The sequence below is a fragment of the Ischnura elegans genome, chromosome 10 (assembly GCF_921293095.1).
Source record: "Ischnura elegans chromosome 10, ioIscEleg1.1, whole genome shotgun sequence".
Taxonomy (NCBI): Eukaryota; Metazoa; Arthropoda; class Insecta; order Odonata; family Coenagrionidae; genus Ischnura; species Ischnura elegans.
The window spans coordinates 21897762-21914996 of NC_060255.1; the positions used below are offsets into that span (position 1 = coordinate 21897762).

Below are 17235 nucleotides of genomic sequence, written 5' to 3' on the forward strand. Positions count from 1 at the left end.
AATTATCTCCACGTTGGAACCAAAACAAAGTGCCCTATGTCGGCTTCCTTTTAATATTGTAATGCCGTTTAAAATTCGGTAATTGTGTCCACCTGACTTACGGAAAATTTCAGTGAAGAATGTTTACTTTTGAATTTCTATAAATAATCATCAGCTGTGTTCTGGTACGTGGTCTTCGAAAATTTGTAAAGTCGATCTGTTTGATCCTGTTGGGAACTGAAAAAAACTTGCCTTTACGGCGACTATGATTAATGCACGAATGCCTCTGTGAGAAATGAAAAATACATGTATGTTCTGGATAATGTAAATCGTATATCGTAACTCACATGTCCAGATGCTATAATTTATTGTTATGTTACATCATGTCTATTCAAAATTGAGGCGTGCCACGTATGTTTGTTGATCAGCATTAGTAAGATCTTAGGTGGGTGAGGGATATGTTATCTTTTGCCCTTGGTAATATTTACCCTCATTTTCAGGTTTTGCAACGCTTCGGTCTGGCATCTAATGTGCCAATATGTCTAATTTATATTCAGCTGATTTAAGTCTACTAGACTTTGTTCTGGAGAAACAAGATGATTTTGCCTTTGGCAACAAAGATAACATTGTGATTAATGATGACTATTCGAAGCCTGATGTAGTTGACCTGGCCCTAAGAAACACTGGCGTCGATTTTGTGAGTAAATACCCATCCCTTATATACTTAGATATTAGCTATATCTGTATTTCATTAGGGTGGAGATGAACTAGCCCGACATCAACCCATATATTTTAAATAAGTATGGTGATATTTTAGAAATGTAATTTTTATCGGGGAAATCTAAATAGTGGAGGGCTCAAATCTGGCTTCATCCCAGAATGTCTATTTGGGTCAATGTGTATATCCAAACTTTGAGACCAGGCCTGTAAAGCAGTGCCAACAGTCTATCAGATTTAGATTATGATTAACTTTGGTTTGTGTTTTTGGGATTGACTGATTTTATATATGCTAGCTAAATATTAGTTGGTAGTAATTAGGAAATAAAGTTATGTCGCTAATTCTTGGTACATGTTAAGTGAAGTTTATAACATTGATGGGCGTAACTCTCCATTTCAGGGAGACGATTTTTTCCAATCGATTCTCGACGATGAAGTAAAAATGGATTCTCCTCAATGTCTGGAAGAAGTTGTTGGTTCAATTGATGAGTTCAGTGACCTCGCAGCTTTACCCAGTAGTTCATCAGACAGTGGCCTTTCCTCAAGCGACCTGAGTTTTGACCAGCAATTGTCGCCGCTTCTGTTGTCCGGAGAAGATGATCGTGCGTATCAAAGTGTTACCGGAAGTGAAGGTGGAGATGTTGTAGAAATGGGAAGTCCCTCCTCTGTGAATATGACGGATTCGTCAGATGTGGATGTCGAAACAGACTTTACATCCTCCTCACCGCCTGTAATTAAAGTTCTCGATGTTTCCAATATGGGTGAAGTGTTGGTGGAAGATAATCAAGCCATCATAAACATGAGTAAGTGTATTAAAACACATTTTTTATATCATGGCACTGCACCCTGTGCAGTGCTTTTTATATTATCTTAACAGGTCCTAAGTATTTCTCAGTCCAGCGTTCAATCTTTTGCACCTTTTACTTATTTTTTTCTGTGCTGGGAATGTTTGATTTCATAAACTTTCTTAATGATTGCCGCACGTTGAGTTATTTTTTAAAGAAAGGTTTTTAAAGAATCTCCTCTGATGAATTTATTTCCATGTAGACATTTCTTACTCTTATGTGAATCATAAAATTTGACATTTATTAATTTTTTAGGAATAGCTCTGTCATTTTGCCATTACTTTTTTTCCCTTCGCCTCTTAAAGTATAAAAGTTGCGTGCAGTGTATTGATCATTCAAAATTATTTACTGTTAATTGGGAACATCCGGAACACCATTGTCACTGCCTTTTCTTTTGAAAAACACTTCCATTTTATTTTGTATAACCCCTCATATCATGTTTATCACTTGCTGTAAATAGTAAATTTGACCAAAAGGATTTTCAGAATAAATTTCTGCTTAAAAGGGAATAATACATTTGATAATAGCACAACTAAAGAAATGGTGTATGCATTATTTGCATTGCAATGCATTCACAGTGTTGATAAAGGCACAGAACTGGGTATTTCTGTTTAAATAAACTCGTGGCCTGTGGACTATCCCAACTGGCTGGTGACCCAAAATAACTATCCAAGCAGAAAATATATTTTTTAACTCATTTATGTTACTATTTTTAAAAGCAAACCATGTCATAGTTAATTGCATCGAAAAAGAAGTTGTTGTCCTTTCATTGAATTATAGATGAGCTCTTTATCCATTCGGTACTATATCCTGGATCTTCTCCCTTTTTGCTCCTCTCAGGTACTTGCATTATTTCAGGTTATGTGAATTTTCCTGTGTTTTTTTCATTTTTCCAAGTTCTTTTCATTTGGTAAATTTCACATTTTTGGGTTATGTGTTTGTAGTTGGTGTCTTAAGTATAGCCTTCCCGTCTCAAGAGCCCAGGTTATATTCTGAGTGTAATTGTGACTTTTAAGATCCATGCTAATCTCTCCTTGGGTACTTAATGGAGGGCTTTTCTACCACTCCCTCTAATATTAAGGTGGTCAATAATTGTAGCTGCTATGCATTTTGTTACATTTCCATTCTACCCCTTAAGCTGCCTCAAAAGTTGTTGGACAGGGAGTGTTAGGACAGAAGCCATTTATAAAAAATGTCGGCATTGGAGTGAGTTGGCTTCCAAAATCCATTCAGTGCATTTTTATCGGAGTCCTTTGTTTTTCAGGGAAAAAACGAAAGCCTACACCTGTATATTTTGCGAAGCAATCTTTTATTTTATCATTTGTGTTGGACATGCAAATAATATAGGCCTTAGGCGATGATGCTCTGAAAGATATCTGTCATCAATTGCTACTATTGGCCAGCTACTGCTAATGGCTGGATTCTCCTAACCTTGAATGTCATTAATGATCTAAGCTGTTAGTTACTTCTTTGAAATACCATGCATTAATGGATGGACCTATGATTTCATTTTTCAGAAGTGGTAACATCAGACTCTGTTTCTAAGAGGAGTGGTGGGGCTGTCGGAAAGGCGAAGCGAGTCATCACAGGCGGGACTCGAGTGGTGCAACGCGTGTCAGCCAACTCTGGTTCCAATCCTCGCTCCATCCTTCTCCCAATGAGCATAAAAGATGGCAGCGGAAGTGGTAAAGTCAGAACCATTAAAGTTATAACTTCAGGGGGATCATTACCAGCCAACATTAAAGCACTCCTGTCAGGCATAAGGTCTGGAGGGAAGGGTGTTGGAAATGCCGTACTTGCTGGACTAAATTGTGTGCAAACTGTGCAGTCTCATACGACTGCTAGTGCATCGGAAGGTAGTGCTTCATCAGAAGGAGGAAACAGTGGTTATCCCCGCCTGGAACTCACTCGTAAGTATATTCTTCGGAACCTAATTTATTTTATAGTAGTGCTCATGTGATTTTACAGAGAGGTGTAACTGTACCCAATAACCTGTAAGTCACCTTAATGTATTAGTTGAGTTCATCCAGAGTGATCTGTTTTGAATCGAATCAAAGATCTCTACACCAATTAAAATAATAAAACAACTTCGTGTTTTTCCACAGGTTTATTATGAAATTCAGAAGTTTTGTAATAAACTAGTTGTAAACCGATAACAGTTGTGTTCTTATTTTAATATGGATGGCTTCCACAAAGTTAGATCTAAATCGTATGTTTTTATCTCTATGCCAAAATGTACATGTCTGTGTTTATAAGATTTTACCAAAAATCCTGATTTATTCAGTCTGATAATTTTAGCACTACATATTTGAGGAGATGAGTAATGACAGGTTCTTTAATCTAGTGTCAATGTAATACTTATAGACATAACTTGTGAGGCACCGGAAACTCAGAGTTTTTGTGTTCTGTTTTGAATTTAAAGGAAATTAACTATTAGCCTATTCATTTTATAATCTATTTCCGTCATATTATTCTTTTTTGAGCATAAGATTATGTACCTACATACTACTTGGGATATTAGTGCATTGAAGGTCTCAAGTTAGGCTGTCGTGTTGCTCTTGGGACCAAGTCCTGGAAATAGATCAATGACAGCAGTGGCACTACCATGCACACCCCAGTGACCATAATGTATGTCAAAGCAACTTTTACTTCAGCCTGACTAGAGGGTTGATAGTGTATAAATGGAGAAGCATCATTCATCTCCATGATGCCTTTTAATGTGGAACCCAGAAACATGCCTTAACTTACATATGAAAACTTGAATTACATAGTCTGATGGTTTTCAGCACCTCACAGTCATGCAACTGTCCCTGCTTAAAAATTCCCTTTTAATGAAGTTTCTGATGGCCTATCAAGCACTGGTGAAAGAGGGTGCTGGTTTTTAAATTGCTGTGTATTTGTTGGATTTAGAAACTCTCTTTATATGAGATTGTCTTCAACCATTCATGCTAAAGTATATAGCCTACTTGAGTCTACAATGCTTCCAGAATCAATGGAAGCATCATGTAGTAATTCATGGTGATGCTAATGTAATTTTAAGCTGAAAATGCATTGCTTGTAAAGTAGTTATTTATCTTAGAAACCTTTTAAAGGCCTAAGTGCACTCACAATCAGCAGAATTTTTTTCAGCTATTGTTTTTCTAATAATAATAATTCTTCGTACATATTTGATGCTATGATGATTTTTTCTATGCATTTTCTCTAGTTAACCTTCAAGTGTGTGCAAAGGAAGTTAGCCCATCATATTTATTTTCTTATGGTTTAGGACTTACAGCTCCAAGATATGGAGTATTAATTGCAGCGTTTTCCAAGGCAGATAGTACTCTTACAATAAAAACTGTCACACTTATACAATTTAATGATACACTTTAGCAAAAATAAAGATACACCAGATAAACATATGCTGACGAATTTTATATGAGGCACACATTTTCATGTCCATTTCAATGCTTACTCTCGACGTTTGCATGAACTTTATGCAGTGAGGCTAATAAACAAGACATGCTTTAGTGTCAATGGGTTAATGGCCATTGAAGCAGCTATCTCTGTTTCATGGAAGAGAATATGAAGGTTGATGAACTTAAAGCCACCAAGTTTACAATGGCAGGTCATTACTTAATGCTGTATTCTCTTTCTGCTCTTTTAACTAGCTCTCTAACGTATCGACATTTCACCTTGCTGTCTATTTAATAAAAATTGAAAAAAATTATTACTACATCCCTCAGTGACAGCATAATTTTATTTATTTTCTACTCTTGCATGTTTCAGCTTATCTTTCTTTTGGAGGAATGTGTTCGCACAGGAATTGCAACCAGCGAGATTGCACTTTACAGCTTCTTCAGTTTCCATGTCTTTGGTTGCAGCTTAATTACTTTATCACCAAGTGTTCTATACACCCAACTGCCCAACTTGGTGTAAAGCATGTAATATTTTTCCTTCCGTGCTGACCTCCACTCTCCTCACATTCTTTCTCAATGCTAAAAAACCAGCCATTTCTTCTTAAAGTGGGACTACATTGCGTCATTTCTAAGTGTCTACAATTTCCATGAAGATACTCCTATCTGGATAAGGGATGCTGGCTAGAGATGTCTAAAATAGCTAAGGTAATTGCTTTTAACAGATTTGAAAATTATAGTAGGATGGTTCTTGGATTGTGAACCGTTAAAGACAATCTCTATCTTTGAGATTTCTGTACTCTGATGTATAGTTTATGATATTGTGAAGGATGATTATAATATTCATATCTTTTCTGTGACCAATAAAATATTATTATTGCCTTTTTTGTTTCCGTTTTAAATTTGGTTGGCTAATTTCCTATTGCATTCATTTGGATACTCAATTAAAAAAGTCTCTTCTGGATATCTTGTCTGTGGATTATAAAATGGCTATACATATATGGAAGAATTAAATATAGAATGAAAGTCATATTTGAGCAATTTATGGAATTCATGTCCAGGTATTATGGTATGAGGAAGGAAAAATTATGTTTTGTATGAAAACAGGAAATGCTGTGTTTACTTGTATATTTTTATTGAACCAATGATTTTATCATTTTAAATGGTTTTCGTGATGATTTCAGCATATGGCAGAGGATATTGTTTTTGGACTCAGTGACTGTAAAGGACTTTTAATCCTGAACATTTTCTTGTGCAGTTTCTGTCGGTGGTCAAAGTACAATGCCAAGCCCTGCAGTGTTTGTTATTGTTGATTAAATACGTATTAATGCATTTATTGCAGAGGAGGAGCAGCGATTACTAAAAAAGGAAGGGATTACCTTGCCTAAATATTATCCATTAACAAAACATGAGGAGCGAGAGCTGAAGAGAATACGTCGTAAAATAAGAAATAAAATTTCTGCCCAGGACTCAAGAAAGAGGAAGAAGGAGTATGTGGATGGCCTTGAAGAGAGGTGAGTTGAATATCATATTGCACTCGATTACATTTATTCTAAATCTAAAATTATACACAGTAATTTTCTTGTTAATACTAATTCATTGGAACAAAAAATTCGGTACTCTGCAATATCGATTTACGTAATTTAAAAAAATCTCGTAAAATTTTTACTTTATTTTTTCTTCTGTAACATGTCCATACAGAATCCTTTTAAATGTCATTGGCCGTTATCTGTGAGAGTATTCTGAAATTATGCTTTTGCGGCAGATTTTTGAGCATAAATTATTGTAACACACGTATTCTGCCTTGAATTAAGTATTCTATGATTTTCACATTGTCAACTACCGATGCTTCATAACGTCACACTGGAATGCTTGAAAATTGTACCCCATGTGACCACGTGACGGAAGGGTTCAATATAGTGGGGACACTTCTTAAAATATGATAATTTTACGAGCGTGATCCCATTCTGCCGAGCTGGTCTATGGCAACTTTTTTCTTGTAATTTATCTCTTTAGGTCTTTCCATCTAATTCAAGATGCAGTAAAAAAATACTCAAAATAACGGCAATCTTAAGTACTTCATTATTATTTGTTTTTTCATAAATTTTGCCCATTAGTAAAAACAAATGTTCCTGGGGACCATGGTATAGGTTTGCAATTTAAAAAAATATCATTATTTCAAAACTTCATATTATTCTGTACCATTGAGAGATTATTGTAAATTGGAATTACAATGGAGGAGGAGATGTTAGGTACAAAGATTGAAGAATTCACCTTGAACCCACCAATAGAAGGAGGCCTCCATGACGGGCCATGTCATCCCCTCGGACTCCACCTCCTGACACCCACTCCTGCCATTCTCTCCCCCATCCCCTTCAAGGAGTATACGAGGTGTGTTCAAAAAATATCGCGACTTTTGTGTTTTTTCAAAAATTATTTATTTATTCATGAATATCTATTTTGTCCCCTTCAAAGTAATCCCCATGAGATATTATACACTTGTGCCAACGGTTTTTCCAATCTTCGAAGCACTTCAAAAAATCATTTTTTTAAATCTTGTTCAACTCCTCCTTCGATGCCGTCTTTATCTCGTCAATCGTAGCGTAACGTCGTCCTTTCATGGGTCTCTTCAGTTTAGGGAACAAGAAAAAGTCACAGGGGGCCAGATCTGGGGAATACGGTGGCTGCGGCATCATTAGTGTGTTGTTTTTGGCCAAAAAGTCGCGCACAAGCAACGATGTGTGAGCAGGGGCGTTATCGTGGTGCAAAAGCCAATTTTTGTTCTTCCACAAATCCGGGCGTTTCTGGCGGATTGCTTCGCGCAAATTGCGCATAACTTGCAGGTAATATTCCTTATTGACCGTTCTACCCTGTGGCAAGAACTCATGATGCACCACGCCCCTGCAATCGAAGAAAACTGTCAGCAAAACTTTCACATTCGACCGAACTTGGCGCGCTTTTTTCGGTCTTGGTTCGTGCGGCAGCTTCCATTGAGATGATTGAGCTTTGGTTTCCACGTCATAACCATAAACCCACGATTCGTCACCAGTTATGACCCTCTGCAGCAAATTTGGGTCGTCGCGGACCCAAACCCGACCCGTCTCATGCCCAAATCATTGATAAAAATCGAATGGCACGAGCCAATCGATATGTTTAGGTCCTCAGCAACTTCTCTAACGGTGATTCGACGATTGGCCAATACCATTTTCTCCACTTCATTAATTTTTTCGTCTGTTGTTGAAGTGCTCGGGCGTCCGGCACGCTCTTCGTCGTTCACATCTTCTCGGCCTTCTGAGAACATTTTGTACCACCGATAAACGTTGCTTCGGTCCAAGGTAGCTTCTCCGTATGCCACAGTCAACATTCGGAATGCATCCGCGCACTTAATTTCGTTTTTCACACAAAATTTGATACAGGTTCTTTGATCCATGGTAAAAATCGAAGACGATCCAAAACACGTGCAAGCAAAGCAGCTGTCAACAATTAAGTAAACATTCAAAATGGCCGAGCTTGTCGGCATAAGTGACAGACATGGGTACCAACATAATGCCACAAAAAAATCGAAATTCGATTATACGTAACCCGCGAAAAATTCAAAATTCGCGATACTTTTTGAACACACCTCGTATATGTTTACTTACCATTCAAATTTGTTGTACTTGATAATGACCTCTATGGTTCGAAACATGTCATACGGATGAAATAAATCAGTGGAAATCTCCTTTTCACTTTCTGGCCCCATTATGTCTTCATTCATGTTTTTAATCGTAACTTTAATTTCTCTAGAAGATATGTAGTTGGCCATATTTGTATTTCAAGAGGCTTTGTTCAATTGAAAATGCCGTTCGTACAACTGCTCTTCATGCATTTTAAAATTAGTTACTTTATACTATATTTCATGGTACTGCAGTTCATCCAGTTACAGCAGTATGTAATGTTTTTATATTTGAAGTTACTCTTCTTTTTTGTTGTATGAATTGAGGCTAGACAATATTTTTGGAAAGTGTTTTAGTTGCATAAAAGTTAGTTAGTTACATAAAAGTTAAAAGCAAAAAACTATTGTATATAATTAAAATTTAGGTTTTCCCGGCATATAGATTGATGAAAAATTTCTCAGGTTTCCCACCAGGTGTGGTACTGGGTTAATTCTCCCAATGTTTCAATGGCTAAGTCTGCCATTGTCTTCAGGGGTTTACTCTTTATGGTACTTTTTACGGCACTTATTGTTGTGTGCGGATGTAGCGATTAATTATGGCATTACAGGCACTGCTAAGTTGGAAGCCTTTATCTCTGTTTATGCTCTTCTCCAGGTTAATTTCAATCGCCTCCTTTACGATTCAAGTAATCCTCTAACAAATAAAGCTTGGAGACTAAAATAATTAGTACCTCAGCATAAATACTGAAGAATATTGCCACAAGGGACAAGTTTTTTAAACAATGTACAATATATATAACATAATGCAGCTTTGTTCCATTAAAAATCATGTTTTTTTGGAACTAATTTGAACCCCTATACCTTTGGACTAACTTTCGGAATGTCAATTCAGATGTCACCGGCCTAGTACTAAAAATTTTTTTGTTTAGCGACAGTATTTAATTATAATCTGCATATCTAAAGGCCAGTTGATCAGCCCTAGGAGTCTTGACTAAAGAGACATGGAAATTACCTTCAACATCGTATGGTTGAAATTACGAGTACCTTATGGTTTTTCTTCAGGGTGAAGCGATGCACAGATGAGAATGCCGTTCTTCAGAGGCGAATCAAGCAACTTCAAATGCAGAATCAGACACTATCATCTCAGATTCGTCGTTTGCAAGGCCTGGTGAGCCGGCGAAGGAAGGCCAGTGGGGAATCTTTGGGGAGCACCAGCTCAAGCAGTGCCACCAGCACTGCTGTTTCCACAATGGCGTCCAGTGCTCTGGCTGCCAAAAATGCACAACCTTTGACTTGTCTAATGGTGCTCCTCCTATCTGTGGCCCTTATCCTGGTGCCTAACTTGAGACCTACTGAGGAAAGAAATGGCAACAGCAATGCATTGAGCCTGCCCAATTTTAAATTGCCTCCTGTTGCAGGTATGTTAATGTACTAGTGATACCTACATCATTCTTTTTGCTGAAAGAGGAGAAATAATCGAGGAGTATGCCAACCATGCTCCTAAAACCTAAATGGGTACATCATATACTAATGTACTTTGATAGATACTTTTTTACTAGTTTGGTTATTATAGTGCCCACCTTGGTAATCTAGTACCATCTTGACGCTTGAATTTATGTACTTGATCTATCAATCATTATTGTTATTATGCTAATGCTGAAAATGCATCATAGGTCTTCTAGTGAGTGTTGACTTTTGTCGAAACCTTGGTTACAATCGTATTATTCCCATGGATTAATTTTCACCTATCCTGAGAATGCTTGTTCAAGCTTAAACATTCATGGAACATTTTGCAGCCTATTAGGCTTAAGTAGGGATTTAGAAGAATTTCTAATTATAAAAGTATGACCATAGTACTCACTGTATAACTTAGCATTTTCCATGGATAAAAGATTTTTTTCTTTTTAGGCCGTTCAAGGACGCTCCTCTACAAGCAGTCTCCTATTGATGAGATATCATCCCTCTCAGTGGAAGAAGATGCTGTTGAAGCCGATGTTAACATGTCTGTTTCAGAAGAGGAAGAACTGTTGAAGCTTCTGGAGCAGGATGAAGAAATGAGTTTAGACCACTGGGGTAATCCCACTAAGTATGTTGCCCCAATTTCAAAGTCTCACTGGGATCATGATTATGGCCCTCCATCTAAGTTACCTCGCATATTAGATCCAGATGAGCCCATTCCATCACCAGATCACGGTCATTCATTAACATCACCTGATGACGATGATGAATGGCCATCAGGGCCCATGGCATCAATGTTGTCTCTCAATAATGGCGAGGAAATCGTTCCGTTAGAGGTGAGAAATAATCGGACGAGTGATGAAGCAGGTCGCTCTGTTGTCCTCCAAGTTCAGGAAGGGCTCTAAATCTATGAGTTGGGGGTATATTAATAGCATGATAAAGATAGGAGCCAACTGTTAACTTTGTGGGCTCTGGTATACCTGCACATTAAGTGCAGGTATGGGCAACATTAAGAGATGTTCAGCTTTGCAAGTGCAAGGCCATGCAAATTTTATGTTGTGGAACATTGTGAAGGGTTTTTGATTGGCAATATTTCATTCTGTAATGTGTGGCCTGCAAGGGTTTCCAGTGAATATTGGTCTCATTGCTTGGAATGTGTATTTTAGATTTCTCTAAAATTGTATGTATCCCATTCTCTGTACTGTAAGATCAGCTTACACCTGCATGGTGGTGTCCTTAAACAATGTAATAAGAAAGTATGTTACACAATTCATACTACTACTTTTTTTTGTCAGTGGTAGGTAATATCAGCTTGATTGTATACATTGGATAGCCATTAAAGACTAACTAGTGCTGAACCTGTTTTGTGATATGTAAGTAGTGTATTGGATAATGTCTGAACACTGTTGTATGATCTTAATACAGGCTGGGTTTTATTTGTGAAATATATATATATATAAGATATGGATTAGAGTTCAGTTTTCGGAGATTGTGGTGCTTAGTAACCTATATTTTTCAATTGTGTTGATGTGCTCCTGGGGTTTAGAATGAAATCAAAGGGTTGTTGATTCATGTGATGAATCGGATGGATTAGACTGTCATGTATAAATAATAGATCTTTATCATCTTTATATCCCAAACATAAGGCATTCTGTGGAGTAGATCATGTGAAACTGAAGATTGCTGAGATAATAAATGCCTAAGATATAAATTTTTTTAAAGAGTTTATTTCTTTTGAGAAATAAAATATTTTACATAATCCTATGAGTTTCTCACTATAAAAGCAGCAGTCCTCACATTGTACACAAAGGGGAAAAATGTGACAAATTAAATATGGCAACACTGGCTCAAAACGATACTTGATAGGCTAAACATTGGACCCCTCTGCAATAAGAAAAAACTGTATCACCTGGACAGACTGAAGAATAGCTGAAAATTTTGGATAATCACAGAGATAACTAAATGCCAAAGAACAACAGATTCTTCGCTATTTACACAATTTAACATCATTTAAATAAAATTACAGCGCACGCATACACACCACACACACGGATGGAGTGCATACAATCAAGAGGCACTAACTTTTCTGTATCTGCCACGCAAAGTACAGCAAAGGAAATGCCATCCTCAAACACTCAACAGTCAATGTGATTTCATCCTTTTCAAAACCTCTCCCAGCCCCAAAGAGTCTACCTTCAACTCAAATGCTCATCATTTGATGGAGCCTTCGAGGACCTGAAGGATTTAAGTACGTGGCTAGGGAGTCTGAAGACGTTATCCACCCAAAATCAAAAGGTAAGATAAATGAAGGAGCGACTAGAGTAACAGCTCCTATAACTCACAATGTATGATAGTAAAATCTTTACCAACGAAGATCTCCCATTAAAAACAGTGGTAAACCTTTTTTTTTAACTCTCACTGGATCTTAGACACTTAAAAATATGTTTGTGAGATATACGTGAATGGCCACCAGAATGTCACAAAGAGCTATTAAAAAAACAATTGCTTTTAAAGTTCACATTCACAAATGACCATTAAGTAATATCCTTCCAGGATTCTTCCCATGGTAATATACCAGTTAACAATATGCAGAAGTGAAATCTGCTATACCTGATGTAACCTCAAAATCTAACCGTACGTGAGTGATTAGTAAACTGTCTGCATGCCCGCAATGATAAATTTTCTTTGGGTACTCTTAAGGGGTTTCCAAAAAAAGTGGCCATGCATTCCTTTTATTAAAAGAAAAGAAACAAAAAATTTCATGACAGATGATAAATATCCATACATGTAAAAATAAGGCCGTGAGAGCCCCAATTCCAAGCTAACAATCTAGTTAAAAGCCTAAATTTACATGCTGGATAGCCACAAGGTCAATGGCACTCAACCCTGCCTCAAGTCTAACCAAAGTCAACATGAGCAGCTAATTCGGTTTGATAGAAATGGAGTAGTGGCACTGGAATGGCTGATGAACGATTTTACAGATGGAACACTTCGAAGAGAGAGGTCAGAAATCAATCCACAGAAAGCATGGCAACTCCTCCATGATATAAAAAGCAAACGATACCCCCATATCAGGCAGCATCTGCCCAACACCCCCATATGATACAAGCATTCTGACCAGGTGCCAGTTTCAAACTTCAGTGAGGAATAAAGAGCATGGAGGCATTCCTGCGGACCCATTACAAAACAATTACATAGGATGAGGGACACATTATGTTCATATATTTCATTCAGTCAAACTCTATACAGACGCACAATACTTCACACACACTCGCACAACCACACATATATGAATGCACAACCCTCATTACAAAAACCTACATCCCAGCGTCTGTGTTTACATGCGACTCTTCACAAGCAATAGGTGAACAACCTTGCTCCAGCCACTTAAAAGGAACAGAAGCATCAAAAAGGAAAGTTTGAAACACAATTTCACCAAGCAGACATAATACATCAGCATCACAAAATGGAGAAAATTAAAAAAATTAACCTGGATTCCCTGAAAGTTTTTGGCACCCAATAAAATATCATTTAAAACTGGTCTGACTTAGTCCTTCACGGACAACAAATTGAAAATAACTTCCAGTGAGCAACTATTGCAAGATAAATGTGAAAATCATTGGTGACTACTCTGATCAGTGGCACACTAAAAAAATTTCTTTTTCCTTCAAATCAATGGATAGGAAAAATTCATTTGCACATTTTATGCAAGGGGTATTTTAAATTCCATGAGAAATAAACTTTAAACATCTTAAAGAATGAATCAATTATCCTCGTTTCTAAAACTTTATCTGTATGGTTAAAATAAATTACAAGCCCAAAATCTTCATAACCCATAATACAACCCCTCTTTCCAAGATTTTAACTTCTAACACAGAACATCACTCTGTATCCAATAGAACATTTTGCAATGCAGCATATTTGAGTAGCAGAGTTCCTCATCTTTGAAGACGAAGGAAAAGCTAAACGTTTTCTGCTTTGAATAGCTAGTAACTTAACAAACCCAGGAGCATTTTCAATCCAAGCAGTCGCTGATTAAAAAACCTAAAAAACTACAAATGCTCCTGAATCTCTCTGGTGCTTTTTGACGCAAGAACCCACACAAGATACAACTCATATACAGCATAAAATTCAACTGTCTCTTTTCAATATGCAGAGGCATAGTTAATCGATCAGAGGTAATCAAGGCCCTCCAACTTCTTGGAGAAAAGTTCCAAGGTGGCTTCATCCATGCTCTATTCCCCATAATTATCTTTTTACATTATGAACCATAGAAACTCACATTTGATTGAATTTAAGGTGGAGGAGGCAAGGTAGGAAATATCATATCTCAACATAAACACAGATTGTAGGATGAGGGTTGACAATAATCACAGAAACGTGTTATAATAATAATAATTAGCCACCATTTTACAACTGACCAAGTCAATTGGGGCAAGAGGTCTGTAGAATCTGCGCGTCAGTCTTCTGGATCAGTCTTCCTACTTGTTGACCATTTAAATACAGCAGTTATGGTTGGATGGATTAAGATCATCATGGAACACGTCACAACCTTCCCACCATCCATCTTGGAGCAACAAGAGAAAAGTATACAACCAGAAAAGTCTTCTGCAGAACCCTCCCTTGCAATCACCTCTTATACATAGCCAACCATCATTTCGTTAGCTAGGACTTTTTAATGGGAGATAAAAACACCATCTAGCCTGCAAACAGCACATTCACACAAAAAAACTTGAGGGTGAAGTTATCTGCAAACATCCTTGGAGACCAATTCCACAAATGATGGCAAACATCAATGGCATTCAAAAGAGGCTGAAGAAAAAAAATTGTTTCCACAGCGCACACCATATGGAAGTGCATCTACACCCACTTTTCAGTTGATATATTGGCACACTGAAATTTACCACCACCTTTAAAAACCCTCGACTCCACTGAACTTTCAGGAAATGAACCTCTTCCTCCAATTAATATTCCTGGCTGAACTAAAGCCCCGGGCAACTAACCAACTCACACTACATGAACTTCAATCCCTCGCGGCTTGTTTCAATTTTCACAATACACATCCTATTTTTCTCAATTTTTATTTTTTACACATTGGTCCACACACACTCACACATATCTCTTTCAGACACATCAACATTATATTTGTCCTGCTCCTCTCCTATCTCCTTTTCCTTGATTTTTTGATAAAAGGAACATTTAAGGACATGCACACCCTTCCGCTTACTTACACAATTTATACAAGCTTTTCTGTCACTCATTTTCACACAAGAAGCCTGACTCCTTTGCGAAAACCTTTTTGTTACTTCTCTCCCCCTAGACAATGCTTGCGAAACGGAGACATTAGATTTTTTACTTTCCTTACGTGATAAGACTCGTGTATTTTCTTTTTTTTATACGCATATGGAATAAGGTTTTCAGGTGAACATCTCCTGGATGACAATACCAAGGCCTTATCCAAGCCCTACGACTTGAAAGGGTAATCGACAGCATGTGGTTGCATGGGGGAGGGGGTGGAACAATGCAATTGGGCAAATGTCACATTGAACGGGTCCATCACGTCATCCTTCCCTGCGATGTCCCTCCAGGAGTCGAGCATTCCCGAGGCGGCGGAGGAGATGGTGGATTTGATCTCTGGTGCCGAGAAAATTGATGGTGTACGTGAGCACGACCAGGAACTCCCGAAGGGTCACCGATGGGCTGAGACCCTGCATGCGCGGCCGCCGGGGGCAGTGGAGGGTTGAGAATGCTGTCATGTGAGTTGGACTGTGAGGCACGCAGGAGGGTAACGGCTTCCCGCTCAGGACTACACTGCACAACTGCTAGTCACTTCTGCCGACCAGACTTCTTCTTCTTCCGTTTAAAGAAACAGCAACACCTATGGATTGAACACAGCATGTGAGTAAGTGTTTCGTGAATACCAAGAGGAGAATGAAATAGAAAAGAAAGAGGGGGAAAAACTAACTAATCACTGGCTTGGATATCAGCTTTAGCCAAAGGTTTGGACTGATGCAGATAGGGAGTATCATGCATTGGTCTCTTACCTAATATTCGGATAATTTTTAGCATTCTTCAATCGCTGATACTTAAAACAGGAAGAATATTTTTATAAAAATAAAAATTTGCATACAGCCCAAGTTCCCCTCTTTATAGCCTAGTATATAATGGTACTGCAAAGTGCAATGATCTCCGTCTATTGGTCAACTGGTCACATCATTTCGTAAAATACATAAAAAAAAGGCAAGACTAAAATCTTGGCATCTGATACTCTGCATATTATGAAAAATTTCCTTTTCAGAGGAAGCAATAAGTTAAAACAAGTAATTTAATAACTAATTAGATGCTAAAAGGAAATCATAAAATATTTTCACATTAAAGACAATCTTGCCTATTGCATTTTAGATTTCACAAGATTGGAAATGGTAATATGTATATATTAATTGATCCTCTATCCTACAAATGTGATCTACTTAAGACATAAAAAAGGCATATGCAAGTCCTGACTTATCTAGATAGCTAGGTAATTTAATTGCAAGAGATACAAAATTATCTAAAAACTTAATCTCTTGCAACTGCTCCTCATGACCTCTTGGTTGCCCATAGAGTAAATATGAGCAATTCAAATATAACTCACCTAATTAACCCAACCTTTCAGTTGAAATACTGCATGAATAACTATTGGGAACTAAAATTTTAACTTCTGGATGAAATTAAGGCACCTCAAACACATTTTTAACACCTGACCAGTCTATTTCAATTGAACTTTTACAAAAATACCTTGTTTTCCGAAAATGCAATGAAATTCAATGCAATAAGTATCAGCGAAGAATACTAGTGGTACAAGAGATTGCATTTTACTGATTATATATTTGAGAGCCGGTAAATAAGCTGGTATTGGTTCAAGCCTAGCACTAAAAAAGGTAAAATATGATTAAATTACATTGGTGTGAGCAAATACATTCATCTGAAAACATAGGATCATGGAGTTATCATGCTACACCAAAGTCAACTCGGGGGAATGCCTCCAGGTCACTATGCGAGCAAAACAGGGCCAGAAATCCGTATTAAGGTGTTTATCAAGCTCTAGAATATACATATTGTTTAAAATAAAAAAGCTGTTTAACACCCATGTTTTGTAAATGGAATAGACTTATGTTAAATTAGAATCTCTTCCTCCACTTAATAT

At 37.4% G+C, this 17235-nt stretch overlaps 2 protein-coding genes across 4 annotated transcripts in view; one reads left to right on the forward strand and one right to left on the reverse strand.

Annotated features, from left to right (window-relative positions):
- Positions 1 to 18: 18 nt before the first annotated feature.
- LOC124166369 lies at positions 19 to 11760 on the forward strand. Of its 2 annotated transcripts, none has more exons than XM_046543861.1 (7): positions 19 to 164; positions 480 to 676; positions 1097 to 1499; positions 3059 to 3451; positions 6279 to 6450; positions 9654 to 10009; positions 10500 to 11760. In XM_046543861.1, exons 2-7 carry the CDS (start codon positions 518 to 520, stop codon positions 10952 to 10954), a joined length of 1938 nt encoding a protein of 645 aa, XP_046399817.1. In that variant the 5' UTR covers positions 19 to 164; positions 480 to 517; the 3' UTR covers positions 10955 to 11760. The 2 variants fall into 2 exon arrangements, with proteins under 2 accessions (XP_046399817.1, XP_046399818.1); XM_046543862.1 differs by lacking the exon at positions 19 to 164 and adding an exon at positions 264 to 287.
- The window catches only part of LOC124166370 (casein kinase I), a 230067-nt gene continuing 224588 nt past the window's right edge, over positions 11757 to 17235 (reverse strand). For both annotated transcript variants that reach the window (XM_046543863.1, XM_046543864.1), the window contains one exon: positions 11757 to 15927. In XM_046543863.1, coding sequence (XP_046399819.1) covers positions 15876 to 15927 — 52 coding nt within the window. In that variant the 3' untranslated portion in view covers positions 11757 to 15875. The remainder of the gene's footprint in view (positions 15928 to 17235) is intronic.

Excerpts from the sequence above, each read along its gene's own strand:
- LOC124166369 (XM_046543861.1), top strand. The coding sequence starts at position 518 with ATGTCTAATTTATATTCAGCTGATTTAAGTCTACTAGACTTTGTTCTG. Across the intron at positions 3,452-6,278 it reads TCCCCGCCTGGAACTCACTC|AGGAGGAGCAGCGATTACTA; the intron begins GTAAGTATATTC and ends CATTTATTGCAG. Across the intron at positions 6,451-9,653 it reads GTGGATGGCCTTGAAGAGAG|GGTGAAGCGATGCACAGATG; the intron begins GTGAGTTGAATA and ends GTTTTTCTTCAG.